Raw genomic sequence first — 27,760 nt, forward strand, 5'->3', positions numbered from 1 at the left:
CCAGTGTGGGTGGAAACTCCTCTTTCACCTTAATTTCACCCAGAGTGGAGTCTTCCCTGAGGAGCATAGCAAAGGTTAGAGTTTCATGCACCTGCCAAAAAGAAAAACTCCCAGATTCATTCCGGGATTCTTTCCCTTTCACGACCATTGTTCCTAATTGTTCCTGTATCTTTCCCTAATTTCTTCCTGAGGTGTCAGAGAGCGTTGGAGGGTCAGGAGGTCAGCACTGACCCACAGCAGCTTCTCATCTCTGCTCTTCAATCACGGCATTCACACGGACAACACACCTGCAGTCTTTACCGTCACACCTGAACGTGAACGTGACTTACGCGTTCGTCCCATTCGCGCCGCCGTTGGTCCGTCGCCCTCAGGGTAAACAGCAGTGACGGTGACTTTGTACTCTGTATCCGACAGCAGAGGCTGCAGGACCAGGCTGCTCTGTCCGGTGGGCACCGTCCTCTGGAAGCAGAAACAACTGTGATGATTCTGATCAGGTTAAAGAAGCAAATTCAGAGAGACCAGTCTGTCTAACGTCTCTTTGCATCACCCACAAATTTCTTCCATCTCTGGTCTCTGCACTGATGTGGTGTTTCACCTGTCTATCAAAAGTGGACAGCACTTTGACCTTTGACATCATCCTCCGTCTTTCTTTCAGCCACGGTGGCTTGTTGTTGTTCTGTTTATTAAAAGAACAAACAAACCAACAAAAAGCAAATCCCCTGACAAGTGAGAGTCAGAAAAGACTCAGCACGGATATTTAGTGGAAAGTGGGTTTTCCTTCCTTTTTTAATTGGTTCTCATGACTCTAATTAAAGTTACACTGCGCACACACACTGTGAGATCAAACAGGTGACGTGCTGATGGCAGATGCTGGAACAGCAGGACAGTCTGACTGCTGGGCTGCACACTCTGCTGGAGGAGCACATGCTGACAGCGTTAACAGGAACATCCACTGGCTTAAAGCTTGTTCTGGAAAACAGCTGTTTAGGAAACGATGTTTTTTTTTTTCTCAGGTGTTTTGTCAGTGTTTTAAATGGGACGTGCAAAGGTCAATGCAAACACAATCACACAGTCAGTAAGAAGTAAACGGCCACGTTTCTGCTCCAGTGAAAATGATCTGAGTGATTTGATTTTAGAGGAATTCTTCTTTATTATCAGCTTATTACAGGCCGATATTTCCTCTGGGAATTTTACCTGAATGAAATAAAAAAGCAAATTAAGTTTTCATAAGTACCAAGCACCAAAAAAAAAAAATTAAAAAGAAAAAACATCATCAGCCTTTTAATAGAGGTGAACGAGTGAGAGCTGCTCCAGTGAGGCTCTGAGTTCTCAGGTGCTGCTGAGGTTAATTGTGTCCAGGTTTCCTCCACACCTGTCTGCCAGCTTGGCCTTTTGTTAAAACTGGTCCCTGGAGGACTCATCCGTCCAGGTGAAACGAAGCTAATCTGCTTTACCCTGCTGACTTCTTTTCTCTTCCTCCATCTCTTTCTTCTTCTGTTCCTCTGTTGCTTTCTCTACCTTTGTTTCTTATTCCCTGCTCTTCCCTCAACATCTGCTGTTTTAAATTATAATTGTTTATTGATTTGTATTATTATTTCTTGCTTTCTCTCCATAAATCAGCAACACAGCTGAGTTCTCTTTATTTTTATTCTCTGAAACCTTTGACTCGTCTTCATTCACTCTCCCTCTAATGTATTAAGACTTTTTTTTTTTTTTTTTACCAAATGAAATTTAGACACAATTCCTTAGGAAAAAATGAAACAGACAGCAAAGTCTGCTTTTGGCTAATGCAGTGAAATGAAATGCATCATGCAACACAATCACAGCTCAGTGTTCGCAGTAGACCAAGCAGCCAGAGATGAACCAAATCATCTCTCAGCATCATCTTATATTCATCGAGCAATCAAAGACATTTTCAAACATTTCAGAGCTCAGTGTACAGAATCTATAAAGAGAGTTTCCTTTGCTGCTTGAGTTTTTAGCCTCAGGTAAACTGAAGCTGCTAAAGCTGCTTTTTTTTTGTTCTGTGCACGTTTAGACCTGGATCTTTTCCTTTTCCTCCGTCTCTCTCTGAAACACTCTGTGTCTGTTTGTCTGTCAGGCCAGTTTGCATTCTGAGCATGTACAGTCTAGCCTGACTCCATCCACAAACCCTCCACTTCACTTCAAAAAAAAAAAAAAAAAACCCTCTCTCTGACGTGTCAGTCAGACAAACACTGTGGGCCTTGACAAATCAATTTCAGCCCAGTCTGATGAAAAAGGCAGCAAGTCCCTAAACTGTCACCAAGCCACACTGTTGGAAGAAACCAGCCCAACCACACTCATTTTTTCACTCCACCACTTTGTAAATGCAAACAGGGTTTCATAAAGTATTTATAGGATTCAGAAAACCAATCTAGTTTTGACAAAGGCTCTGTACAGGCCCGGAATATTAAGTTTGATGCACCTGAGCTACAAGCCTTGAAGGCGAACAGCATGGAGAACACAGTCAGGTGCACAGATGATGGGAGTCAGTTTAAGGTGACCATGAGAATTATGACAAAACATCTGCTAAACTGCACAATCCTGCAGCCCAAACAAAAAAACAGTGTGTGTGTGTGGAAGGTACGAAAAAAAAAACTGAAGCTTGAACACAGGAGTTGGATTCTTTAACAGAGTGTATTAGCGACAGAAAACCTGTGACAGAAGGAAAACCATGGCACCTAAAACTTTTTAAATCCTCCCTTGACTGAGCTTCTTCCCTCCTGGAACATTTTGTTGCAGAGCAATAACAGCCCAAACTTTGTTTACACACGGTGGAACTGCACTTGATGCCCAGCAGCTTTGGTTTATTGGACATTGAATGAGGCAGCACAGGGAAATAGCAGAGCTTCACTGAGTTCACAGCTTCGTGCGGACAGATGGCTGCACCGTCGAGTCGCCCCCACGGCTACGATGTGGATACAGACATCTGGTAAAACGGTGACAGAACCATCTGAATGGACACGACCATTATCTTCTATATTTATAAACTTGTAAGAAGCTGAGTGTGGAGGGAATCTGAACAATAAGCAGTGTCCTCTACAGCTGCTTTAATCTCTCTCCCCCACACATATTATCACCTGATAATGTTGTTCTTATTAACGTCTTTACTATTTAGCAAACGCTTGTTGACACATCCAGTGTGTGTGTGTGTGTGTGTGTGTGTGTGTGTGTGTGTGTGTGTGTGTGTGTGGCAGTGATAGAAAGTTAAATGGAAACACTTGAGTTTCCATTATAACATTATTTTTATGATTTGTTTACAATTACAGAGCCAACTAAGCATCTACAATTCTGTACGTTATTAGCAGTTTAAGATTCCATCAGAGAAGATGAAGTGGGAAAACTGCCATCCAGAAATCAACCGCATGTAAATGAGTTATTTTCCTGGTTTTGTTTTTGTGTCCGTCCCTCAGGAGCCACAAACTGCAGAGTGAAACTTGCTTTGAACAAAGCAGAAGAGGACGCCTGCCAGTTTCCCCCTCAGCAGATAGACATCTAAATGGTCGCTATTGAGTGCAGCACTTGGTGATTCATAACCTGACCGGATTGCCAAACAGAGCCCACAGCTGTTCGCACTTTGATAAGAGATCTCATTTAACAAGCCGCCGGTGGAGCAGCTGGCAGTTCTTTATTGTCAGGATGAAAAAAAAATAGGCTGATGTGGAACCTGTGGCCAGAGTCGGCCGCAGAGACACGGCGGTTTGCACCGCGGTGATCCAACAAACTCACGAGCACAAACACACACCTGTCACCGCACACCGTCTAAAATACGGCAGGCGTGTGGGGATATTTGACGCGTGTTAACCTGATGCACTGTACACACTCCTCTGCAGAGCCGTGCAACAAAAAACAAGGATACAAAGAGGACGCATCTTTAATCTGCTGATGAAACAGATCGACTGATTACTACAAGAAAGAAAATAAGGAGCGGATTTAACATCAGAACATGAGCAGAGAAAAAGGAAAATCATAATCATAATAAAGATAAAATTTATAGGTATATGTGTATTTTATTTTCTGCCATTAACTAAACGACTTATATGAACTGCAAAACTGAAGTTACAGACACTGATTCCTCAAAGAGAGATATACAGTTCTGTCTTTTTTTTTTTTTGGACATCCACAGATTTGGAAACTCAGCTCATCTGTTTAGTATTTCGATGTTTACCAGTCACGGATGTTCACACACAAACACAAAGTAAATGTCCACCATACAAAAGCTGCGTGTTTTTGCCTCAGTGTTCATTTTCTGTAAAAGTCCTCTGTGTCTTTACGTCTCTGTCTGTCTGTTGTGGCTCATTAGTGAGAGGAACTACCATTCTCTCCCTCTGTCTCTCCCTCTGTCGCTCCCTCTGTCTCTCTCCCTCTCGGGAAACCAACTCTTTGAAGATCAGCCACTGTTATCATCATCATTATCCTCCTGTCCCTCTCTCTCTCTCTCTCTCTCTCTCTCTTCCTCTCGACTCGACTATGAACGTCTGCCATCAGCTTCAACAACACATTCTTTCCCTCCCCTCCCTCTTTCTCTCCATGGGGGACTTTTAATCTGAAGGCCTGCCATCATCTTCATCAATAGACTGACACTTCGAAGGTTTGGCTTTTTTTCTAATCAGCATCTACCTCCCTTTGTTCCTTCCAGCAGTGACAGTATAAGACTCCGATTTTCCATTAGCTACACTTACAACACAATTACCTGCATTAAATCCTAATTCTTCATTTGAAGGATCAAATAATTAATTTTAATCTTTATCTCAAATGGATTTCAAAGCAGGTACAATGTGTTAGGACTGTGATCCAGAGACTCAGCCAAGAAAACATCTCTGAGCAGTTCCTGAAACACTCCACTGATCCATTCATTCAGTAAGTTCCGAACAATAAGTGCTTCGACTTGAAAACCATTCAGTTCTGACCAATCGCTGATTTGTCACTAAACTTAATGACCATGGCCCAGATCAACTGGCCTCCACCAACCAGTCGAGTCCCAGTTCACATTCACGTCTGTCCAGACTCGTAAATGCAGTGACAACTCTGAAGGAATTTAATAAAATGTATTAAGTGTATTTTGTCATTAATTAGCTATGTATTACTGAGTTAAGACCAAAAACAGCATCCTGAGATATCGCGTGCACGAGAATGGGACAGACGTACATACAAAAAGCTGAAAACATAAATGCCTCCGGCCCCAGATGTTTGATTGAAAGAATATTTATGCTGAAACACCAAAGTAAACAAAGATTAAACCAAACTAAATCTGAAATGTCACCGATGTCACTTTTAATCCAGACCCAAGATAAAAAGCCGATTCCCAAACACCCCGTCTCACCGTCTCCTCTGCTCGGTCTCCCTTGGCACTGATGTAGTTCAGTCGATAGTGTCGGACGTTTCTGGACTCGACGGGCTGCCACGACACCCGCATGCTGAAGGTGGTTTCCTCATCGATCCTCAGGTTCCTCACCCCGTAACGAGGAGCTGCAGGATCAGAGCGAGTAAAGATTAAACTGCAAGTCTCCGCCAACAACAACGTCAACTCACTGAGGCTCAAACCGTCACAGTCTCACGCTTTTCAGCTCAACTCATCATCTTCTCATCATCCTGGCATTTCATTTACGCAGGTTTTCACTTTTCTATCAGTGTCTTTTCAGTGTGACAACTTTTCCCGTGAAAACACATCAGACATGATGGATGATACATCTTTCATCTGAATATATGTGGAAGAAATTTGAAATTCTATCAGTGAAACAACACCAGGAAACTTACAATCAGACATTTGCTGCCTGATATTTTGTCGAACCCTGATTCTTCCTTTGCATAATTCAGAAGAAAAAAGTTTCTTCTCTGTTAGATAATGTCACTTATTTCCAGATACTGGGAAACATGAACAGACTTCAGATGGTTAGAGAGCATCAGTGAATGAGGGAGCAGGAGGAGGAGAAGATGAGGAAGAGGTGAAGGAAGGCGGAGGGGAAGGAGAAAACGAAGACAATTCATCGCAGCAGCTGCGATGAAATATTTACCTGCTGTGGTGGTGGTTGTCGTAGCAACGGTGGTTGTTCTTTCAACTGAAAATTAAATGAAAAGTATTTAATGGATCTGGAAAATAATCCTAATTACTGTGAAGAGAAAGTGCAGGTGGAACATTTCATTTACCGGTGGACTCCACGAGGATCACCTCGTCACTCTCCACCTCGTTTCCATAGATGGCAGCCAGGAGGACTTCGTACTCTGTGGACGGGCTGAGTCCTTTTATCAGGTAGGTGTTAATATTTCCATTCACCAGAGCCTGAAACAAAGGGGTGGAGTGTGTGTTGCGATGGACAGGTGCACAGCTGATACATATACACAAAAAAAAAAAATCAGATGCATAAACCCTGTTCTACATCACAGCAAGAAGCATCTGATTTCAGGTTTATTGTTGTTTGTTTGTGGCAAAATTCATCTTTGTTTTCACTGTTAAATCAGTGGTAGACAGAAAGATAGAACAGACAAAAACCTGGCAGACGAATGAAAATCCAACAGGTGAGCAGAGCGGTAACAGGTGAGCAGAGCAGTAACAGGTGAGCAGAGCAGTAACAGGTGTCTTGTTTTTGGGATTAAGTATCTTTGCGATTTTCTCCCATAGTCGACTTTTATCTTCACCTCTGCTTCACTTTATATCTTAATTGAATCAACTGATTCTCGTTTATAAGATCTGAGATGAAATGTTCTTCTGTTTTAATCGAAAATAAGCAAAAGAGACAAAAGACAGAGACAATGAAGAGCAAAACATGTTTGTCTCATCACATCTGTGAGGACCCTCACTGGTTTGGGTTAATGTGGAGCGTGTTCATCCTTTGACCGTTAGACACTGAATTAAAAGTAGAAGCAATGATAATGATTAACAGCTGAACTCTTTGCAACACGTGATGAAAGAGACGAGAAAAAAAAACAGAAATAACAAAAAGAAAATCATCAGCGACTGAACCAAATCACATCGGGCACATGAAGCCTGAATCTACTGGAAAAACAGTGGACTCCTCACTTCAGCTTATCACTGAGCCACTGCAGCTTGGACAGGTGTAAATAAAAGGAAATGAACAGATCGATAGCTGGGTATCAACTGATCTACTGAAAACCTGATGTCCTCGGAAAATTTACCGGGAATTTCAAAGATTCCAGCATTGAAAAAAAATTGGAGGGACTTTCCTGAGCACACACACCTCCTCACTGTCTCCTCCATCGGTGGGCGTCCAGGTGAGTCGGTACAGCACCACATCAGAGGCCGCGTGTTCCCACGACACCCTGAAGCTTTCTGTAGAGATGTCACTGCTCTTCAGATCCAGCGGGTCTGGGACGGTCTCTACACACAAACACACACTTTAGGTTACGGCAACAGTTTCTGTTGACACCTGACAGACATTTAATTAACCTCTTCATTTTTATTCTTTAAAATCTTTTTAAAATTTAATGAATTTTACTTTATTTTGGGGCCTAAAAAAAGCTCGTGTACTAATAATGACTGGGTTCCTACTTGTAGTGAAGCTGTCAGTCACAGCCTCAGCCTGTCCCTCCTCGTAGATGGCAAAGACGCCAACTGTGTACTCGGTCAGCGAGGTCAGGTTTCTTAGCAACCAGGTGGTCACGCGGCCGACATCCACCTGTAAACATAGGACCGAACAGCTGAGACGTATGTTCCAGCATTTTTTTCAGGACCGAATCAGAATCGGTTTTCAGCTGCTCAGCGTGGGCCCATTTCTGTTCTCCAGCTTTGTGTGCTTCATGACGTCTGTAGCCTGTGGCAGCTGCACAGGCCTGCACCGAAACTTTATTAAAAGCAGCTCAGAGCTGCGTTAACCGGCTGCCATACTGAACTCTGACACAGAAAAGCTGGAGTGACCATTTGTTTCTGACCACTGATGAAATTAATGAGAACAAATCGACAACATGTTCACGACCAGCAGAAGTTCATTGTGTCAGCAGAGTCCTGTAACCTCTGCTCCCAGCTGAAGCCTGCAGGATCCTCTCACCTCGTTGGTCTGGACTCCGTTGGTCTTGACGTACATGACACGGTAACCTTTGACCTTCCTGGAGGCGGAGTCCCACGCGAGCCGCGCAGAGCTGTGGTCCACGTCTGAGAAACGCAGGTTCTTTGCCGGGGTCAGTGGTACTGAGGTGGGAGGACACGGGGCAGAAAGTAAACGTTAGCACACGCAGGGCACGTTTGTGTGTCCAGGGATCGAAGCCTGGTGGAGTCTGGATTTTGAAAGTGATCACTCTCACACACAGTCACAGGGTTTTGAACCAGGGTTACTGGACTCTACTGGTTTAATTATAAAGTGGACAAAACCTCCTTACATCACTTTCCCTCAGGCTCTACCTCAACTTCCTGTCCATCTTTTATTTTTTCTCTCTGTCTCTCTCCCTGGGAGGTACTGTAGAGATTTAAAAACCTCTTACCCTTTTTTTTTTTTTATTCAGCCAAGAAATCTCATTTCCTCTCAGAGGCTGGGAAACTTTTCTGCTTAGAATTACTGATCTGTTTTCTTTAAAAAAAAAAAAAAAAAGATTCTGCTCGCCATTGCTTCACCTCAATTATACTGCGGGTCAGCGTAAAGACAAAGCAGCGGAGAGGAAGGGGAGGAGAGACCGCCTCTGCTTTTACTGTAGGTCGTGCCAGGGTCAGCAGAGGAATGAGGAGGATGGGGAATTAAAAAGTTTGGAGATAGGTAAGTAAGTCTCCGAAGTTTCCAGATTTATCTGTCCACATAAAAACATCCACCACATTAAATGACCCGTTCACACAGACGTCAGGTCACAGAGCAGACTGCTCTCAGTGTCACAGCTGGCAGCTTCTTCACATAAAGTTTAAAAAACCTTTTTAAGATCCTGTTTCATTATTAATATTTTTAAACGTTAATAAAAGGATGAATTAATGCCATGTTGGCATGATAGAAACTAATCATCAGAAAAAAAAAAGAAAAACAGATTTGACAGAGTTCATGTGGATGTTGTTGTCGTCACTCGTGCCTTTTCCCTCCGTTAGAGAAATAAACGAGTGAATGAGACTGTTATCAGACTGTTATAGGCTGATTTAAGAACTGGGATGTCATGTTCCTGTGCCAGAGCCAGAAAGAGTCAGAAGCTGAGATTCACACAGATATGAAGGTTAACAAACCCTCGCAAACCAAAATCAATCAATCAGATCCCTGAAATAACGAAGAATCCACACTCACGCAGTGTATTTCTGCTGTGTATGGTACGCCACAGCTGTAAATCTGCAGTGCAAAGCTCAGTGCTGCTTCACAGCTGACATCAAGTCTGATTTTGAAAAAAGAGTCTTTATCCTCAATCTACATCATGCTGCACTTTTTTTTCTGCGTCCTTTTCCTCTGCAGCAGCGATGGCCTCTTTTCAGCGCAGCGATCATTAAGGTTCATTTTGTCTCAACAATGAAAGAAACAGCAGTTAAATAACTGGATGAAATGAGGGACAAGAGGCTTCTGAAGGCAGGGAGATGGGGTCTGAATGATAATGAACAACCACGGTGAGTGAAAAGCACATTAAGCCCATCTCCCACATGTCCGGATAAATCATCAGCTGCAGCCGCAAACAAGAAACAGGAAAACTGCGACCGCCGGCCGATGATTAGCGCAGAGCAGAAAACCACAAACATGAACTGGAACTGGTTTTGGTTTTGATCAAATCTACTGATTCACTGATGCTGATGAAATATTTTAGGGAATAACTGCTCCGAACAAATAAAATGAGGAAAACATCGTGCACCCATCTTCACTCCGGGCACATCGCGTGATAGAAGCTAATCAGCAGAATCAAAAACAGACCGGACAGAGGAGTTCATGTAAGTATTTTCTTTCACTTAATGAATGAATTAAACACACACAAAGAGAGATGAACACATGAGAGATGACTGTATGCACAAGTAATGACTGGATGGACGGATGGAGACATGAAGCCCTGTCTACATGAATGAGTGAAAGTTATTTTACCGTGAAAAGTAATTTGAGAGAGATCTAAGCCCCCACCCCCCCCAAAAACCAGCCTCTCTCTCCCCCCAGCAGCCGCGGGCGTCCTCACCCGACCTGCATTCAAAGACTTACACGCATCATAAAGACATAAACATGCCCTGACTTAAAGCCGCAGGCCACAGACCTTAAAGGAGACTTCGTAAAACCTTAATTAGTGAGCATGTCGGGGATCTGGGGAAGGCGAGGGGGGAAGTACTCTCGTCAAGGCCTCGAGACTCTTTAAGAATGAAAGTGAGATGCAAAAAATAACTCTATGAGCGGAGGCTGGAAGCCGGCGCCATGCACTCGTCCTGGCATCGCTGGCTGCCAGTTTTGTCATCGCAGAAAACGTGCAGGGACGTGACTTGAACATGCTGCAGCTGCTGCAACTACAAGCAAACACTTTGCAAATGAAAAGTCAGTGTAACCGCAGCAGCTGATTTCACTGATTAGAGAAAGTAGCTGCTGTAAATTCCTCTTCCCTGCTTCTTGGTGCAGCCCCAGGACACAGATCTGTAGAAACTGCTTCAACTTCACTGTGAGATTTCTGGAAACAAGTGCTCTTCATACATAAAGAGCCTCGTCTTTGGGGAGATGTGTGGTTTCCTTCTAATGGAGCATCAGGCAGCTGTGTAAATCTAAACGTCCTGTGGTAAATGAAATATGTGCAGCGTGATGAGAGCAGCAGCGGCCTGAGATCACAGGGTCATAAAATCCGTCAGGAATTTAATGAAATTCAATTCCATCAACATTTAGCAAAGCTCAGTTTCACAGTGAGGTTCATCTTCACTGTGTGAGTGAGAGGGAGTCTGGTTTGTGATTCTGTCTTTGTGGGGACCAACCCTGACGTTCAGATCTTGACAGTAAAGACATTTTGGGAAAACGGGGGCATTTCGAAAGTTGAGATTTGGTTTTAAGTTTAAAGTTGGGATTCGGTTTTGGTTGAAGTTGGTTGGACATACAGTTACGATCGTGAGGACCAGTCTGAGTCTTTGACTTTAAGAGAAACAGCATCTGTGGAGTTTGACAACAGCAGACTGTTCCTTACTTTGAGTGACAGAGAAAGAAAATCATCATCATATTAAGACTTTTCATCCAACAGTCGACTCCTGAACATGAATCCCCAGTAATTCTTTATGTGAAGTACAGGAGATGTGTTTGTTGATCATTTCAATTAAACAAGTGGAGTCTTAGAAACCACGTCCTTATTTCTGCTCGCTGAAATGACTCATGCACTCATACCTCAGGTTCTTTGCTCTCACTGTGCCTTCGTTTGTATTTTATGAGCTGGATAAGATCCATGATATCCGCATTAGCATCACAAATTCATGGCGTTATGATTTGTTAACCCCTGCAATAAATTTAAGGAACGTTGAGATAAAACGAGGCCGTGTTTAACAGCCAAAACCTGAAGTACGTCCATGTATCTCTGCCCCGAATCTCTGTTAGATCCAAGACTGGTGTCAACAGGACAAGAATAATTGGACTGAAGGTGGGAACACTGATGCGTGTCCCCCTATGTCTCTCTTTGGAGCTGCCCTCCACATTGTTCATGACTCTGCAGTATGCACTGTAACACAGCTGTACCTACTGCTACAGTCTAATCGAGGGAGTGAATGTAATTGGGGGGCACATTTGTGGGTCAGTCGAGGGTGAAATTACTCATTTTAGGGAACGAGTGAATGACACCCCCCCCCCCGTGTGGTTTTACCAATTAACTGTGTAATAATTTCAGTGCTGCGTGTGCGGGACTCACATGTGGTCTGCTGGCTGGTCATGGGGTCGCTGGCCTCCTCTCCATACATGGCGTAGACTGTCACTGTGTACTCTGTGGCCGGAGTCAGTCCCTCAAGCTCCACCTCATTCACTGAGTCTGCCACCTTCACCTGCACACACACACACACACGCACGCACGCACACACACACACACACACACACACACACACACACACACGCGCACACACACGCAGAACGAAGGTATGTGCCTTTAGCAGAACGAGGATGCAGTGTTTCAAGTTGACATCCTTATCTCTCTCTCTCTCCACTCTCTCTGTCATCCATCTGTCCGTTTATCTATCATATCATCTACCTCTCTGCATATTTACTCTTCAATCATCCCTCCATCAGTTCACACTCCTGTCCAGACAAGCAGAGAATCAGCAGTGATTACATAAGATGATTTCTGAATGTGACTCTGCCTTTTTCCTCTGGCTTCAGCAGGTGGCACCAATCAGGCAGTGACATAAAGCTCAGGTGAAAATCTGTGGTCGAGATGATGAAGTTCAAGCTTCCTCTGGCTGATTTCAGTCGTCATCAGTCAGTAATTTAGTTTGTTTACTTAAGATGCACAGGCCTCTCTCTGTGGCTTTGTCATGTAGAAGTAAAAAAAAAAAAAAAAAAAAAACAGCTGCTAACACGCTACGGCCACAAACCCTGAACTTTACCATCTTTCACCTTCTGCCAAAGTCAAAACGGATGTGAAAAAAAAAATCTGGCACAACGGAAGCTGTGACAAATGTTTGTCCATCTGCTCTTCTTGTCTGCTCATCCTTTGAATAAATAGTTTTCATTTTGAGCCTGAGAGAAATAAAATGTGCTGCCAAAACAAGAGTCATTCTTCACAACTGAAGCTACATTTTAGACAGAGATGTGGGTTCTGACTCCAAACATAACCCCAGCGTCGAGCCCTTCATGTCCCTGATCGAGCCTCAGTTCATTTAGTTATTTAGCTATTTTTGGCTTCGTTCCTTTTTCTTGTGCTGCGGATGTTTTTGAGCCAAACAGATCAGTTTATCTTGGATTATTATGTGAACACAGCTCAGTAATGTTCAGTTCCGCTCTGAACCAGTGTGGATGAAAGAACTGCACCACGTCAAACTGGACCGGACTGGCCATGGGCTTTGGCCCAGACGAGTCCCCACGTGGTCCTCGAGTGGAAACCAGAGGAGCACCAGCTAGCCAAGCCGGGGCTCTGAGTGTAGAGCCTGGGAGCCAGACTTATCCCTGCCACTGGAGAGTCTCCATCCTGATTCTTAATTCCTCCCTAAGTTGTTTTTATTGCTTTCTGCCTGGAGGGGAAGTGACGGCATGCGTAATGAGGTCTAATGGGAAAAGGAAGGATGCAGACGGCTGGCGGTGCCCTTCATACCTCTTTCCTCTACCTCACACTTCTCATCTTCCTAAACTGCTGAATTTACCTGTCGCTGTGATGTTTTCACACCTGTTAACGCTCGTCACAGTGTGTGACTGTCAGGAGTGGGTTTCTTTTTTCAATATTCAGTTTTCTTTCCTTCGATTTCAAACACCAGCTGATAACTTTTCAACAGTTTTTCAAACTAAAGGACTGTAACTCCGAGCAGCTGGCTTTGCTTTGTTTGTTTTTGGTGTCCTGCACCATAAACTTTGCTCAGGGTTTTTCTGTGCTTTCTGCTACGTTACACTGAGAAGATATTTTCCTCTGTTATTACTGGATTTAAAAGTTGGCAGGAACACCAGATGAAAATGTGTCTTTTTGGCTTCCTCAGACAAACTTTGCCTCCGTCAATTATCAACGGAATTTTGTCTTTCGTTGTTTTGTTTTTGTTTCCTTCCATCTTCTCACCTCTTTCTTATCTCCCTCACTAAGACATATAAAGGGTATGAAGGATGATGTGCTGCATATGCACGATGTGCGCAGGTCAGTTACATTAAGTCTTTGTCAGCTCTGACAGTTACTGTCTTTAAATAGACCATTTCAAAGCGACATCAGATGGTTGACAGAGTTCCTGTAACTCACCCATCAGGCCTCAGACACACACACACACACACACACACACACACACACGCTCCTCACCTCCTTCTCGTCTGCAGGGTCTCCTTCAGTCAGCGGGGCGTAAAGGATCATGTACCCAGAAGCCCCTGCAGCGATCTTCCAGCGGACCCTCATGGTGCTGTGAGTGATATCAAACAACTCCAGGTCGTTCACCATGGGCAGGGCCACTGCAGGACACACACACACACACACACACAGAGTTATAACTGGTGATGAATTTATTTCATTAAACCTCTGTGGCTTTAATGTGCTATGGATTTAATCACAATTAAAAATAATATAAATGCTCATTTTTTTATTTCATATATTTTCTCCTGCTGTTTTACATTTTTTTGTTTTCACAGAGACAAAGCACCAAACTCCAAAATCTACCTGTCAGTATTTAGCATCATGTTTTATCTGCTGCCTCGGACAGACAGCAGCTGCAGCTGCAGCTTAGAGCAGCAGCCAAACCCCATTAACTTTGGTACAAGGTCGACTCGCAACTTAGCATTCATCTTCTACCAACAGGGAGGAATTCCCCGTCATTCATCAGCGAGCGCCGGGCTGAAAGAGGCCGGAGGTTCCCGCCAGGGTCTGGTTCAATGTTTCAGCCGTCAGGACGAAGCCTCAGGCAACACGACCAGAATCAGTGTTCACCACAGGCGTCCTGTCAGAGCTGCAGGATCACGGCTAAAACGCATAATGAGACACCTGCGTAGCTTTCATGGCCCAAATTCAGTGTCTTGTGTTGCAGAACGACACACATCTGCCGGTCCATCAGTGTTTCTATAAAAGATGCTGTAGCTGAACCGGCCGACTGTGAGAGTTCAGACTAGGTGCTATTCCTTCCAACTCCCTCCGAGGAAAACAAAGGGAACGTTTACCCAAAAAATATTTAAATAAAGGATCTGCTGAGGTGACACTCATTTATTATTTTTGTGTATTTGTCGTCCTCCTGTTGATGCCTGGTCACAGACACAGTCCGTGACATTTTCCTGATGAAGTCAAACAGCAGCTGCTGGTTCCTCCATGAGGAAGGTCATACATGTAAACATATAAACTTACATGTGGTAGCACTTCCTCTCAGGGCCTCGCTGGCGGAGCTGCGGTAGATGGCAAAAACGGCCACCTGGTACTCGGTCAGAGAGTTCAGGTAGTTCAGCTCCACGCGGTTCTCTGTGCCCTGAACCACCTTAAACACAGAACACACGGGGCTTTAGTCCAGAAGCTGCAGCATGAACACCTTCCAGTGTTATTTACTTTTTACTTTGCAGTTTTTATTTTTTAATCCTTTCACAAAGCTGGAATGAAGAAGTCAGCTCACGCTCTGAATCACCAAACAGGTAACTACAGGTAACACCAAGCTAATCTCTTTAAATAGCTCCGATCTCGGACAGACAGCAGCACTTTTTATATCAAAACGTATTAAAATATCCAAAAAAGCTTTTGTTTATTCGGCAGCTGCACATCGTAAGGTTGAAATGCACCACGTGTTGCTGTAGGCATTCAGCTCTTCTCCAAAGAAATTTAAATTGAGTGGAACTAGATCAGATTAGCTTTGATGAAACCTCAGTTTTCCTTGTGGGGAAACTGGGTCGTTTCAGCAGCAAGTAGTAATAAACATCAAAGAAAAAACTGGATGAAAATAAGAGGGAACGGAATAAGCACAAATAGAAACTCAGAGAATTAAAGGTGCAGAGAGTTCCAGCGAAAGCTTAAATCAGTCTGCGGCACAGGTCATCGAACGGCTGAAGGTGTTTTACAGTAACGTTAGCACTGAACGACGATGTGATCGAGGACACACACTTAAAGGGCAAATCAGCTTTGTATCAAATGTACATCATAAGGTCAGGAGTCAGGGCCAAATGCTTTTATAACTGAGACGAATGAATAACTCAGGTACTTTTTCTTCTGGCTGTCCTCCGCTGGCCGGGTAGTAGACCACGCGGTACTTCTCCACCTGGCCCGGTGCGTGGGTCCATGACACCAGAAAACTGCGAGCCGTGATCTCAGACGTCACCAGGTCACGGGGAGGAGCTACAGAGGTTGGAGGGGGGGCAGGTTCACCCCCTGCAGAAAAAGTACAGAGAAAGAACAAGAAAAAAAAAAAGTTCTGCTGAATCAGAAAATGACAAACCATAAAATCTTGACCTGCTATTTTAAGCAGCATGTGTGTTCACACTTTTCATGAAGGCGGGGGTCGTGTCTCAACTGTGGCCACTACATTATATTAGACGGGGACTTTGTTTTTATTGCTTAGGGATCTCCTGTACTCATAATTAGAACCGACGGCATCAACAGAGCGGCGGCAGGAGAAGCTGCAGTGTGTCTGTGGTTATCAGCTCGTCATGTGACACGGCAGAAACCAGCTGCTGTTCAAACCTTTGAGCTGCTTGTCCAGCTGCTCCACTCGGTCGCACACGGTCTTGGTGAGACCTTCCACAATGTCACTCATCACACTGAAGTCCGCCACGTTGTAGACGTGAGTTTGCTCAGGAGGAGAGGCGATGGCCTTCAGCTCGTTCTCGTCTGCGTTTTTCACACCTGCAGCGGGAAAAGAGAGAGAGAGCGAGCGATCAGACCGAGTGGAAGCAGTTACAGGACAGAGGCTACTGATGGTTTAACAACTTAATGAACACGTTATGAACATGTTGGAGATTTTTGCCTTCCTTCCAAATGTCCACTCTTTAAGTCAGTCATTTGGTTTACTAGTGTTAGTGTTGCTGGGTCGTACCAATGGCGAACAGTTCTATCCCAGCTTCCTTGAGGCTCTGTGCGGGGGGTATCACATCATCCTGGGACTTCCCGTCGGTGATGAGGATTCCTATCTTGGGAACGCCGGGTCTGGATCCAGACCCTGGTTTGAAGCTGTTTTCCAGGATGAAGGTCAGAGCCAAACCTGAGCAGAAACAAGCACAGAGTCATTAATTATGTAATTAATGAACAAACCAACTACCGAAACTACATCCTGAGCTGTTTACAACACACTGAAAATAAGCATTCAAGGTCCTGTATATTTGGCAGATTAAAAAAAAGCGTCTCTATCCAAAATAATGAAGGAAAACAAACACCACAGAGAGAACTGTCTTCCTAAGAAACATGAGAAACTCTGGAAAATAAGGACAAAAAATAAGAGGCTTTAACACTTATAAAAGCTACTTTAATAGACTTGAATTACTTGGTGATTGTTTATTTCAAAGTTTTGAGTGCACTACATGTCGTGGTTCGGCTGCCTTCAGCAGGGTTTGACTGATTTTGATTTTTCTGGCAGAAAACAGTTGGGATCTATTTAGTGGAGTCATCGTCTCTAAATCACTGCGAAGGCAAAAAGCTAGAAAAGGAGAAAGTCGTGACGAAACATGCAGCGTGTTTTAAATCATTCAAACCAGTCACATCATGTGCAGTTTGATTTTCCCTGTTTTAAAATGCCACACTCGCCATTTGATGGACAAAATGACATCTACTGTTAAAAATGACTGACAGCAGAAAATCGGAGCCACTTACAGGACTTTATAAAGAATAGTTGGAACAGTAAGTTAAGTCCTGACTGACAGTTTCCCTCTGAGGTGCAGTGAGGACAGCTGAGACGACTCTGAGACAAGACGTCGCTTCAGGAGTCACAGTCAGAGACTTAATGAACATGATGGGTTTAAAGTGTCATCGTTAGCTCGACGAGTTTTTAGTGTAATGAGTGTGTTAACGTAATGAGCAGTGAGGTGCTGCCGGGTCCATTAAGGACATTACTGATATTTTCCTCAGCTCCTCGCAGACGGTTTGAAGCCCTGCTGCGTCCCTGAACACTGACTCTGAAATAAATCTGTTAATTACAGTAAATACAAAGTCAAATAAATGATGTTTGCTCCCAACTCCTCTTTGGGAACCCAAGAAGAGTTGAATCAAGGACTGGACTCGATTGTAGATCTGCCCTTGATTCAGCTCCTCTTGGAAAACCCTAACCTGGACGACTGAGGCCTGTGTGACAGTGCATCTGTCAGATAATCCAATGGTTCATTTACCTTAAAAAGCAGGAGAATTTTCCAAACTCACATGAAACCTTTGATCTTTCATTTTAACAAAAAAAATATTCAAAATCAGCAAAAGGGGGAGACGTACTAAAAATATTCCAAAACCTTATTTCATTTAATATAGAAAAAAAAGTGCATTAAAGCCACAGGGGTGGAGCTTTCCTCTCCTGTTACATAAAGTTTGTGCGTACCTGTCAGGGTGTTTCCACCTTTATAGGGCAGGTTCTTCACAGCATCGATCACAGCCTCTTTGGTGGTGTGAGTGTTAAGATGCCACTCAATCCTGGGGTCGCCGCTGTACTGAGCCAGGCCTGCACACACGGTCACATGAGGGCGAACAGTCACACGGCTGCTGCTGTGAGTCTCAAACATCACATAAAACCATCAGGCAGTCGTAAAAAACCAGCTTCAGAGACAAGAAGGACAAAGAGTCCTGCAGCAGATGGTCTGGTCCCCACAGAGACCTGATCATCTCACGAAGAGACAGAGACACTGAGACACAGACTAAATCCACAGAAGAACTGTGACAGGTTCTCCAAGATGCTGGAACCACCTACCAGCCAAGTACCTGAGAGACAGTGTGCAGGTACACTGAGGAGACCTGGTACTGTTTTAAAGGCAAAGGAGGGTCACAGCAAATCCTGAACTGATTTAGTTTTTTTTACTTTGTTTGAAACTTCCTGATAAATTAAAACTATTCATGACATTATTTTTGAAAGTATCCTCACTTTATTTTTATGTCCTGAAACAAGGAAACACCTGAAACACAGAAACCAAACCCTCTCACCGATCCTGGTCTTGTCAAACTCCACAGAGAAGGCCTTGACCAGGTTTTCCAGGAACGTCCTGACCAGCCTGAAGTTGATGCGACCAATACTCCAGGAGCCGTCCACCAGAATCACAATGTCAGCGATGGCCGGAGTCTTACACATAAACCGGTCTTCAGCTAAAGACCGACAGAAAGAAAAGAAAACAAACACACACAAATTTACCACAAAAATCTTTTGAAATGTGCAAAACTAAATTATCAAAATAAAGTTTTCTGCCCGGACAGAGGTGGTTTAGGTACAGTTACGTTGGTTAGGAACATTCTGTATTAAATGAATCTTCACAACGTAAAGTATGAACCAGATAAAAAAGAGAAGCGTGTGAAATATGTACATGTTTTTGTTTTTTGTTCTGCCAGCAACAGCACACACGATAAATCTGCGGTGGTAAAAGTAGGACAACTTGATGTGCAGCTTCTGTCCCAAAGTATTACAAAGTGTTTTTCATTAATTCTAATTCAGTTCAACATAGTATAATTAAACCCTAGAGGAGCCAGGCACTTAGTTTGAGCAGATGAAAAATAACAGCCTACACTGTTGTTTGTCTCAACAGTTTACTGGGTGATAAAACAGACCAGACTCTAATGAGGCAACAGCAATTCATGTGCAAAAGCCAGTCCAGCACACAGTGAGCCAGAGGCCAGCCAACGTAGGAAACAACCATACCATATTTCCATCAGCCAATTATCTTTCACACAGAGCTTAGAAAGTGAGCTGGAGTCTCTGTGGGATCGTTAAGGCTGCTGGTCTTGATCACAGCAGACCCAGTAATAAGAATGAATAAATACTGCTGACATCCAGTTGAACGAGGCACAAAAACTCCCAGCACTTCCAGTGGAAGAGTGTTGTTGTACTTTGCAGTTCCCCAGTAGGAATGTGTGTAACTGCATCTAAGCAGAATTCTGATTAGAAAACAATACGGGATAATTATTTACAAAATATATGCAAAACCCGTGCAGGCTGATCTGTCACAATCATTATTATAATAATTACACTTATTATGGCATTTCTGCTTAATTGACAGCACCAGTAGAGAGAGTGGAAAGGCAGTGGGGTCGGGGGGGTCGGATGGGGGGGGGGGGCAGCAAAGGGCCCAGGTCGGATTCAAGGCCGTTTTGCGAGGGTTCTTTACCATTCAGCCCGTTTTAGCTCATTGTTTTGTTTTACAGTGCATTTGCTGCACAGTTTGCATCAGCCTCATGAATCCACTGCAGAAAGCTGCTCTGTAAACTCTGAAAATCTGAGGCAGAAGCGCTCTGGAGGCAGAAACTTTTTCTTGAACATATAAAGCTTGGAAGCGCACACACACACAAACACACACACACACACACACACACACACACACACACACACACACACACACACACACACACACACACCTACTCTTTATATCTGCGCCCGCTGGCACATGATTTCTTATCCTCCAGATGTATAAGAGAATATTTCTTTCAGGCTGCAGCATGTTTTAACATCTCAGGAGGTGGAGAGGGGTTGTGTGTGTCTGTGTGTGTGTGTGTCTGTGTGTGTGTCTGTGTGTGTTTGGAGGGGGCATTCTTCAGCAGTCATTTCATTCATCATTGACAGGAACTAAGAAGTGTATCACTCCTTACAAGTCTCTACAGTGTCGGAATTTAAACCTCCTCCTCTGTCGACCAGTCTCGGTGCCGCTATCCAATACGACTTCAGTGGGCAGATGAAAGCAGTGACACATAAAACACACAATTACTTCACTGCTCTGGAAAGAATGAGCCTTGAGCTCGCTGTTGATTATCGGCCGGTCGCGCGGTGAAGAAATTTAAGCTCATTCTTGGGTTGTTGCTGCAAGTCAGCGTCAGCTAAATGCCACAAAAACATTTTAAAGTTAAATACCTGTGTGCTGTGAATGTGTGTGTGTGTGTCAGTGCGCTCCTGTACGTGTGTTATGTGTTTACCACTCAGATATTTTTGTGCGTTTCAGGCTGGAAAAGCAAAAATCTTCCTTTTCTTTCCAGTAAAAAAAAAAAAAAGAACAGCAATTTAAAGCAGTAAAATGAGTCACTTCAGCAGATTCCAGGTTTGTCTGACGGCTTCACTGAGCTTTGATGAGCAGGAGGAAGCTGCAGTAAACATTAGGTGCTGGATGACAGATTTATTTTGAAAACACATTAGTCAAACATTAACTAGCTGAAAGCAGAAGTTCTCTTCCTGCAGTGACGCAGGAGAATCAAACAAGAGTATAAACTGCTAAATGTCACTATTATAACCAGCACTATTATGACAAACAAGCACTTTGCAAGAACTTTGAAGAGAATTTGTGAAGCTGAATTTTTAGCTGAATCTCAGGTTTCAATAACACAGATCAGAAAAAGCCTCATATTATTTAGCTGTTAAAGGAAAACGTTTAGATTATTGTGAAAATGACAGATGCATCAGCAAATCAAGTGATCACTTAAGAACATCATATTTTCAAGTCCCGTCTAACAACATGGAAATGCAGGTGACGAGCCCTGAATAAAGGGAACCTGTGAAGAGGGAAGGGTTTAAACAGATTTAGGGAAGAAGAGGAGATGATGTGAAGATGAAGAGGAATGATGTTTCTCGGTCAGTACAGGTAGTGAAAAGCGTAACACGGTGCTTTAGGGCCCTGAGTGAACACACTGGGAAAATACTAGCGCCTGGACAGATGGTGAAAAAGGAAAAAAGACAGAGAGAGAGAGAGAGAGAGAGAGAGAGAGAGAGAGAGAGAGAGAGAGAGAGAGAGAGAGAGAGAGAGAGAGAGAGAGAGAAGAGGATCTAATGACAAAAGCTGTGACAGATGCACATTAAAGGGTGTAACTGCATCAGCCAGTCTGCTACAGACACCAATATTTTCCTGTTTCTTTCTGCTTGATTTACTCATCTTCCCCTCGGCCTTCGTTATTTTTTATTTCTTCTTCTCTGAGTTTGCTGTACTGATTCTTTTCCTTTTAAATTATCATCAACACTGTCCTGTTTTATTACTTATTTATGCTTTAACAGTAATACAGTACTTCTGTGTTTTTACTTTTTACTTCTGTGGACAAAGAGAAAAAATAAAAGAGAATGGTCTTCACAGACATCAGTTGTTTTCTTTTAATAACCAAACCCAAACATTACGCTTCCTCTGAAGCCAGCAGGTTAACAGGAAACAGGCATCTGAAACTGAGACAACCTGAGACCGAAACACCTATGATGCCTTGTGGGGGGAGGCAGGGACCAGGCTGCCTGCTCTGTCACACTCTGGGAACCTGTTCATCGCTGCCTGCAGCCGGATTTCTGCTGTTGTTTCCTGTGATATGAAACATTCCTGATATGATCTGAAATGTCCTGAAGTGAGCCTGCGTGGGTCGATGTGGAAAGCTGTGACGAACCAGGACAGAGGCGTAAAGAGTCTCAGCCATGTCTGACTGATGTGAGTTTGTCTTTCATTAATACAAATTGGCTTCTACAGGGGACGAAGTCTTAAACTGAAAGGATGAAATTAAGACAAGGTAAGACAAGAACAAGTGAGAGACGGAGGGAGGGAACGGAAACTTAAGAAAACAGAGGTTTGTTGACAGATTGTTCAGTGTGATAGCTCGTCCATTAGCAGAGAGGCCCCTCAGGCAAAGTGTTTCTCCACAGGTCAGAGAGTCAAAGTGGCACAGCACCGAGGAACATCCCGAGACGGCGAGGGTCAAGGCTCTCAAACAGAGGACGTGACCCACGGCTGCTACATGTAAACAATATTCTAATGCGTCCTTTCTGTTTACTGACACTTTCATACATATTCATGGCTGCGAGCACAGGACCCACAGGCAGATACAGGCTGTGCTTCGGATTCTGATTCCCCACACACAATTACCCCCAGTGGGCAATATATTTTCTGTTTCTATCTGAAGATTAATAATACATGATCTGTGAAATATGTGGTCACATTAAATCTCTACATATAAACTGTAGCTCCAAACCACTGAGGACAAAAAAACAAAAACAAATAAACAGAAAGAACAGGGCAGGACATCAAAAGTGACTCTCTTATTATTGACTTAACCGACTTCTTGTTGGGTAAAACAAAAGGACGGTCACAAAGACACAAACAGAACATGTCCAGCATCTCTGCTCCTCTAAACGTCCAGCAGTCAAAGCCAGGTCAGGGCTAAGCTAACAGCCTGAGGCGACGGGAGGGAAGAGCTGCGACTGCAAGGCCAATACCTGCCGAGTCAAAGGTGAGCTATCACGCCTCAGGCCTTCGTGTGATAGATTTATCTACACTCAGCTAATTTACACGCCAGGAGGTCAAAAGGTCAGCTGCGCCTGATTCCACAGCGCCACGACGACAAGACAGTCTACGAAACAAATTTCACTTCCAGCTCATGTGAATTCCAGGTGGTCATCCATGTGGAAAGTTCAACAGGTACAGACGTCGACACGGTGTACACAACACCTGTGTGATGTGTAACCTTAACTTCTTTAGCTTTAAAACTTAATACCTGTAAGCACCATGTCTTCCAGTCCAGGTAACTGAAAGGTTTACTCTAAACACATGGTGAGATGGAAGCTAACAGGGCTCACATCTTATCATCTGAATCCAAGGCTTTCTGCACTTAGACATGATGAGAACACCGAGCAGCTAATGTCTCCTCACATCATGAAACAGGACCCAGCTGTTTAGGATGCAGGGGCGGATTCCTCTGAGCCCTGGATTACGTTTCTAATCTCATGTGTCTCTTGCCGTCCTGGTTACATGACATCTGCAAACCTAAGTCAAACACCAGCGGCAAATTCTTCCAAGAGTTTGTTTCAACCTGTGTTTAGATTACGACGGCCTAAAGATATCAGCTACGGTTCGTCCCAGATTCTGAACGGTGCAAAGCTTTCACACAGGAAAAGTGAAGCACATGCTCTATCATATTAGCCATCACTGGGGAGCCCATGAGCAAGGCACTGAGCTCCAAGTTCCAGGTTACAAAGAAATAGTGAATCTACTGACGTGCACAACTGCAGGAAAAAAAAGTTTCAATGCTGCAAATATAAAACTAGTTCCTTTGAACTATCAACAGTATCAGGCACAGACATCTCTATAGGATAGGAATTAATCCTCTGCTGCTTGTTGCCTTTGTTGATCCACTCCAGCCTCTGGAAAGGATTTCTGCAACTGCTTCACTGCAACGTGCAGAAATGATTTAGCAGGATGAGCCACAGTTACAAGCTTAGAGTAGATTTAATGCAGCTCATCACTGTCAAAATAAATCTAAACAAGGACAGGAAAGCTCATTTCAGCCTTGTCTCAGAGTAAGAAATAAATGTCTCTAAAGCGCAGAGGAAGAAATGCGGCTCTGCATTCAGCATTCAGCATCAAAGATTCTCGACAGGACTGCGCCATATTCTTCGAAATTTAGTTTATGGTAAGATCTGGGCCAAACTATTAATCCTGATTTGTCTTAAGCTGAAAAAGCAGCATTATAAACATTAAACTCTTTATGTCTCAATTCCCATTTATTCATTATTAATAACCTCGGACACCATCTCCAGACTGTGAACTGTATATCACGCACAGCTGGACAGTCCAAGTATATCACACGGAGACATAATGGACCTCTGCCTCTTCCTGTTGTAGTGAGTTGTTTTTGTACAGGTACGTTCCAAATGAGTCCATAATGACACAGGAGCCGCTCAGTGTGACACGTGAGCAGAATGACGGCTCCCACGAAGCAGCGAGGACGGTGCCCGAGCCGCACGGTTACCGCCGAGCAGATGGGCAGCGTTTCTGACACACGTAGAGATGGTAATTTGACTTTTCCTCCGTTTCATCAGTCCACACGCTGCTGGGAAAATCATCTTCCTCAGCCGGCGGAGAAGAGATGAAAATAGGAGGCGATTATACTCCACAGGTACCTGTTCAGGATTCTTACGGCTTGAATCATAATGACTATGTGGTATCATACGGTGCTGACATAACCTGAGCAGCAAACCTGTATTTATGTGCTTATTTATCTGAGGTTGCTTTCGCATTACAAGGTTATAATGTTCAGCTCAGTATTATGTTCATCATGACTGACAGACACACAATGGACAGAAACTGTCGCCTTCAAAATTACAACAAAATTAAACCCACATGTCTCTAAAACAGTTTCAACACAACCCGAACATTACAAGCTTCACGGAGGAGGATTTACTGCAGCTGGATTAGACTGAAGCAGCCTTGGCCAGGTGTTCCTAATAAACTGCCAACTGAGTGCATACAGCGTGATAATGTTTGTGCTGGTGAATCTCCAAATTTGGATCGCACCTCCCATCCGTTGCTCTCTGAGGAGAATAAACGTGTGTGTGATTCTCTGTCAGCCGATCAGTCATCGCCACTGAAACCAATCAGAAACTCTGAGGGCGCCATGCCTGGCCTCAGCAGCAGCGCCTTCTTTCCACCGAGCGATCCTGATGGTATGACCTGTCAATCACTGATTGATGTAAAAGAAAATAAAATAAAAAATGATCCAACCTTTAAGCAGTTGATGAAAATATCACCAGCTTCCTGACACCTAAAGCTCTCTGAGCACACGGTAACTGAGCAGAAGACAAAGACAAAGTTCCACCTACAGAAACTCAACGTGCATCCACACAGAATCCGAGGGAGACATCACACCGCAGCCACCACAGTGTGACTGACAGTGCTGGTTTCCTGCCTGGTGTGCAGAGCAGAAACACGTCAGCGACGAGTGAAGAACAACGAAGACGACAAAACAACCGAGAGCGAGTTTCAACCTCGTTATGTACGGTAACGTAAGACTTGTTAGCAGGTAAATATAAACATTGCAGGTTTGTTTTGCTTTTTTGTAATTTTGCTTTCAGATTATCACCAGTGATTGAAGTGTGTGATTTTACATACAACACCATGCATAGCTCTTGAGCCTTCAGACTCAAAACTCTCCCACAAACTGTCCAGAGGCGCACAGCTGGATCCAGAACTATCATCCATGACTGTTAGAAAACGATAAGGGATTTAAAACCCGTGTAATGTCTGCAGGCGTGAAGACAAACGTCCTGGTACAAAGGAAACGTTATCTCAGAGACGCATCATCCTCGGACCAGATAACGATAAGAACAATGAACAAGTAATACAACAGTGAATATTGCATCTAGGTGGTTTTGTTTCTTAATGTACTATGTACAATACTAACAACACAACTCATCTTACTACTACTCCTACTGTTAGTGATGTTAGCTCAAACTGTAACAGGCTAAATAATCAGCAGCTGTAATTCTGCGATTCTAAACAACTGAACTGTCAAACAGATATTTAAATAGTTCATCTGTCTTCCTGCATTTATGGTGCGTTATGATTATTCTGGGCTCAGACAGATGAGCTAATTTTGGACGCTGTCTGACAATAAGGTGGTTTTAAAAATGGTGGATGTAACTTTGTGATGAGCCGATATCAAAGCCGCCCCACTGTGACACACAGGTCGCACAAGCGACAGCACACCTGCCGCCGAGGTGCTGCTGCGGCTTCTTGTTGATATTATTTCCACGAGTACGTCGACACCTCTGGGGTCTGAGCTCACACTGCTTCCTGCACAGAGCTGTGGAGAGTCAGAGTGTGTGTGAGTGTGTTAGTCACTTAGGGAGAGCGAGCGAGCTGTGGACACAGAGTGAGAGGAAACAGGAAAAAATATTTTGATGTTCTTTAATGAGAACCAGACACAAGACGCACAAGAAAAGGAAAACTAAAAACCACAAGAAATCCCACTGCACACATATACACAAATATGCACACACGCACACACACACACGCACGCACACGCACACGCACACACACGCACGCACACACACACACACACACACACACACGACGCAGCAGAAAGAAGAACAAAACAGAGCGACAGTGGCAGAGAATATGTGGACAGTGTTCACTCTCCGGTTGTTTTTCCATATCATTGTGAAGCCGAACCAATTTTCAAAATGTCGGAGAACAGATTAAAAAAAGAAGAAGAAGAAGTTGTGAATTAGCTGCGGTTCCAACCACCAAAAAACCTTGAGGAACAAGGTTTCATGCGTGAGACTGAGGAATGGTTTGGCAGGTTTTATGTTCGTGTTGAGAGCTCGTCTCCTGCGGCTCTTCATCTAACCAGCTCACTGTGGCTGCTGCTTCTTTAAACATCCCTTTATATTTTCACTGAGGAGGACTTCCTGTCTCTAACGTCACGTTGACTACAACTACAGGAAGCTGTCGCTGGGTCACAATGAAAAGCCTCGAGGTGGTCTGCCGTTTGAAAGCCTCGATTAGAATGATCAAACTGTCATTAGTCCAGTCTTCAGAGTTTACAAGTGAAAATGGAAACAAGCAAATGTCAGGGGACAGTCCACTGTCATCACCGGCACAAGACACAACCACAAAAAGGAAATGAGATGCAATGTTTGTCGACCGCGGAAGAAAACAATGACAGGAAGCCAAGAAAGGCAGAGCGATGGCAGGAGATGATGATGTGCCATCGTTCAAACAAATGAGCACAGACAAGTACGACTGCTGGTCAGGACAGGAAGAGAAAACAGAAAGAGAAAGAGAAGAAAGAGAAAGAGAAGAAAATGAGTGGGAAAGAGAAAGTGAAAGAAAAACACAAAATAAGTAAAAGAATGAGCAAATGAAAACTACAGAGAAAGAAAAAGAGATACAGGAGATAAAGAAGGAAGGAAAAACAAATGAGACAAACGGAAATAAGAGTCAAAGTCTGTGACAGAAAAAGGAATGAAGGCAATAAACAAGAGGCACAAGATAAAAGCAGAGAGATAAAACTGAAAGACAAAGTGATAATGAGGGAAAAATACGGAGGGAAGAAAAAACAGGAAAAAAGACATCAGGTGGAAACGGAGTGAGAGATTAAAGGACCAGAAAAAGTGAGAGAGGAAGAGTGTGTCTTTTCTTTCTGTTGAACCTGATTAAGAAAAAAATGAAATCACGACAGTCGGCGGTGAAAACCCCGAGGGAACAACACGCTGACCGGATATTTACAGCACGGAAACAAAGACTGAAACAAACAAACAAACAAACAAAGAAGGAGAAAATAATCCCAGCCATCGACAGAAACACTGGATGGTGCCGCCATGATGGATGTCAGAAGA

At 43.7% G+C, this 27,760-nt stretch overlaps 1 protein-coding gene across 3 annotated transcripts in view; it reads right to left on the reverse strand.

The window, feature by feature from the left end:
* LOC121191909 (collagen alpha-1(XIV) chain) overlaps positions 1–27,760 on the reverse strand; it is a 98,794-nt gene that overhangs the window by 47,023 nt on the left and 24,011 nt on the right. For all 3 annotated transcript variants that reach the window (XM_041053369.1, XM_041053368.1, XM_041053370.1), the window contains exons 6-20: positions 18,628–18,786; positions 18,032–18,151; positions 16,550–16,714; positions 16,198–16,359; positions 15,719–15,885; positions 14,881–15,007; positions 13,855–14,000; positions 11,779–11,908; positions 8,025–8,164; positions 7,529–7,655; positions 7,218–7,357; positions 6,169–6,301; positions 6,036–6,080; positions 5,345–5,490; positions 330–459 (exon numbers count right to left, since the gene is read on the reverse strand). In XM_041053369.1, the coding sequence (XP_040909303.1) occupies positions 330–459; positions 5,345–5,490; positions 6,036–6,080; positions 6,169–6,301; positions 7,218–7,357; positions 7,529–7,655; positions 8,025–8,164; positions 11,779–11,908; positions 13,855–14,000; positions 14,881–15,007; positions 15,719–15,885; positions 16,198–16,359; positions 16,550–16,714; positions 18,032–18,151; positions 18,628–18,786 (2,037 nt within the window). The remainder of the gene's footprint in view (positions 1–329; positions 460–5,344; positions 5,491–6,035; positions 6,081–6,168; positions 6,302–7,217; positions 7,358–7,528; positions 7,656–8,024; positions 8,165–11,778; positions 11,909–13,854; positions 14,001–14,880; positions 15,008–15,718; positions 15,886–16,197; positions 16,360–16,549; positions 16,715–18,031; positions 18,152–18,627; positions 18,787–27,760) is intronic.

The sequence above is a fragment of the Toxotes jaculatrix genome, chromosome 13 (assembly GCF_017976425.1).
Source record: "Toxotes jaculatrix isolate fToxJac2 chromosome 13, fToxJac2.pri, whole genome shotgun sequence".
Lineage (NCBI taxonomy): Eukaryota > Metazoa > Chordata > Actinopteri > Toxotidae > Toxotes > Toxotes jaculatrix.